This window comes from Austrofundulus limnaeus, unplaced genomic scaffold (genome assembly GCF_001266775.1).
Source record: "Austrofundulus limnaeus strain Quisiro unplaced genomic scaffold, Austrofundulus_limnaeus-1.0 Scaffold1347, whole genome shotgun sequence".
In the NCBI taxonomy this organism is placed as follows: Eukaryota; Metazoa; Chordata; class Actinopteri; order Cyprinodontiformes; family Rivulidae; genus Austrofundulus; species Austrofundulus limnaeus.
In genome coordinates, this window is record NW_013953749.1 from 54,562 (window position 1) to 56,470 (window position 1,909).

The 1,909-nt window shown below is 42.9% G+C and overlaps 1 protein-coding gene across 2 annotated transcripts in view; it reads left to right on the forward strand.

The window, feature by feature from the left end:
- Positions 1-1,909, forward strand: part of LOC106535049 (tumor necrosis factor alpha-induced protein 2) — a 22,889-nt gene that overhangs the window by 11,700 nt on the left and 9,280 nt on the right. For both annotated transcript variants that reach the window (XM_014031920.1, XM_014031919.1), the window contains exons 5-8: positions 522-636; positions 720-842; positions 919-1,013; positions 1,282-1,374. In XM_014031920.1, coding sequence (XP_013887374.1) covers positions 522-636; positions 720-842; positions 919-1,013; positions 1,282-1,374 — 426 coding nt within the window. The remainder of the gene's footprint in view (positions 1-521; positions 637-719; positions 843-918; positions 1,014-1,281; positions 1,375-1,909) is intronic.

Sequence of the window (1,909 nt, forward strand, 5' to 3'; positions counted from 1 at the left end):
CCCCCCGATACTAACAGGCACCAGCTGCAACCTAAAAAGGAAAAAGAAAGTACAGAAATGATGGATGAATTGTTTATTTTGTGTTTTTTTCCTCTCCGTGGGTTCACCCTTGCTCTCTCTTCAGCTCCACGCTGTGATTCATTCCGCACGTCTTGTTTACGCACTTCCTGCTTTGCAGTGACCTTGTTTTCTTTTTCTTTTCTTTTGTGCGTCAACCAAACAAATGTTTTAGCTTCACTTATTAACTTGCTTTGGGTTTGGTGACGATCTCTTGAGTCTGCTGAATGTTTTACTTTATCTTGATATTCAAATCGACTCATTTTAGTGCCTTCCAAAGACAAGAGTTTTACTGTATCCTGATAGATAAAAATACAGAACTAAAAGAGTTTATCTCATGACTCTATGTCTGTAGTGTGCGGAGTTTTATTATTACCAAACATGATTTAAGTGAAGAGTTAGATTTTTTTCACTGGTTTGTTTTTCTGTTTTTCTGATTCTGTGTGTTTCTTGTGATTCCTCAGTGAGGTGCTGAAACACAAAGACCTGGATGGCCACATAAAGACCGCCTGTCTGGGTTCCCTGCTGCTGCAGGACAGCTTGAACCGTCTGGAGGAGCAGTACCTGAGCCACAGAGAGGTAAACCCGTAGTTCTTTCTTACTTTTTTGAACATTTGAGTGAACACGTTGTCTTCCTCACTTGTCTTCCTCACTTCTCCCAGGAGCAGGTGAAGCTGTGGCTGAGCACGGCTCTGAAGAAGGAACAGGAGAGCTGGCTGAGCGGGAAGACCCCCGAACTCATCGGCAGTTACTTCTTCAGCCCACTTGCCATCGACGTCATACAGGTGAGAGCCCAAACAGACGGTCCGTCTCTGTGGTTCTCAGAACCAGTGGAACCTGAGCTTGTGTCTGTGTCTGCAGGTGATGAACAGCTCCCTGACCGAGTTCAGCCACACCATCAAAGACCAGAGCAAAGCTCAGAGGCTCCTGGTTCAACTGGAGAACTTCCTCAGCAGGTAGACCACGCCCACCACAGGAATGGAGACCACTCAGATTAGCACTTTTAGGCCCCGCCCACACGAGAATTCCAACTGTCTTTATTGTTTCAACTTTAAAGTGCCCGTGTTGTTATTTTCTTGTTATTAATATAGATGCTTTTTTTAAACATAACATTAATAACTTATTTCAAAATTAATTTTATGTTGCTAAGGTTAACTGTTGTTGAGATATTTGCATATGAAGAAACAGGAAGTGATGTCATAGGGGAATGTGTTTGTGTTTCAGCTACAGGAAGTGTTTGGAGGAGTTTGTGAAGGGTAACCACAGTAACGTGCTCTCAGTGATCAAGGCTCAGCTGGTGTGTGAGCAGCAGCTCAGGTGAGTTTGTACCTGTGTGATAATTACCTGCTGTATTTACTGTATTTACTCAAGTATAATACGTAAATCCATAAAATCATCCATAAAGTTGGGGGGTTGTACTGTACTCGGATAAATATTTTACTTATGTATTTTAACTGAAATATCGGCTTCACTCACAAAATTATTGAGTCCAGAAATGAGACCGCGTCGTAAAATCAATTGAAACGAGCTCACCTCTGACACTCCTCCGTGCTTCAGAGCGAGATAATAACAGATCCAAGCAGGAGACATGATGTGAAAAAATGGGGGGGGAGTATTCCTGCTCCTTAGTAATGATAACGAAATAATGACATTAGTGTGTGACCGGGCCACTCCTCGAACAACAACAAACACATGTTCATCTGTAATGGCTGCCGTCTACCGGTGTTCTGAAAAAGTTTGTATCCCTGAAAAAAGGTTTCCCCACCAGAGAGCTCATGAGTAGGAAGTAATCTGCTTTTCCCGCAGAAGATGGTCCAAATCTCATGTGAAGTCTCTGACTTTTGTGTTGGCG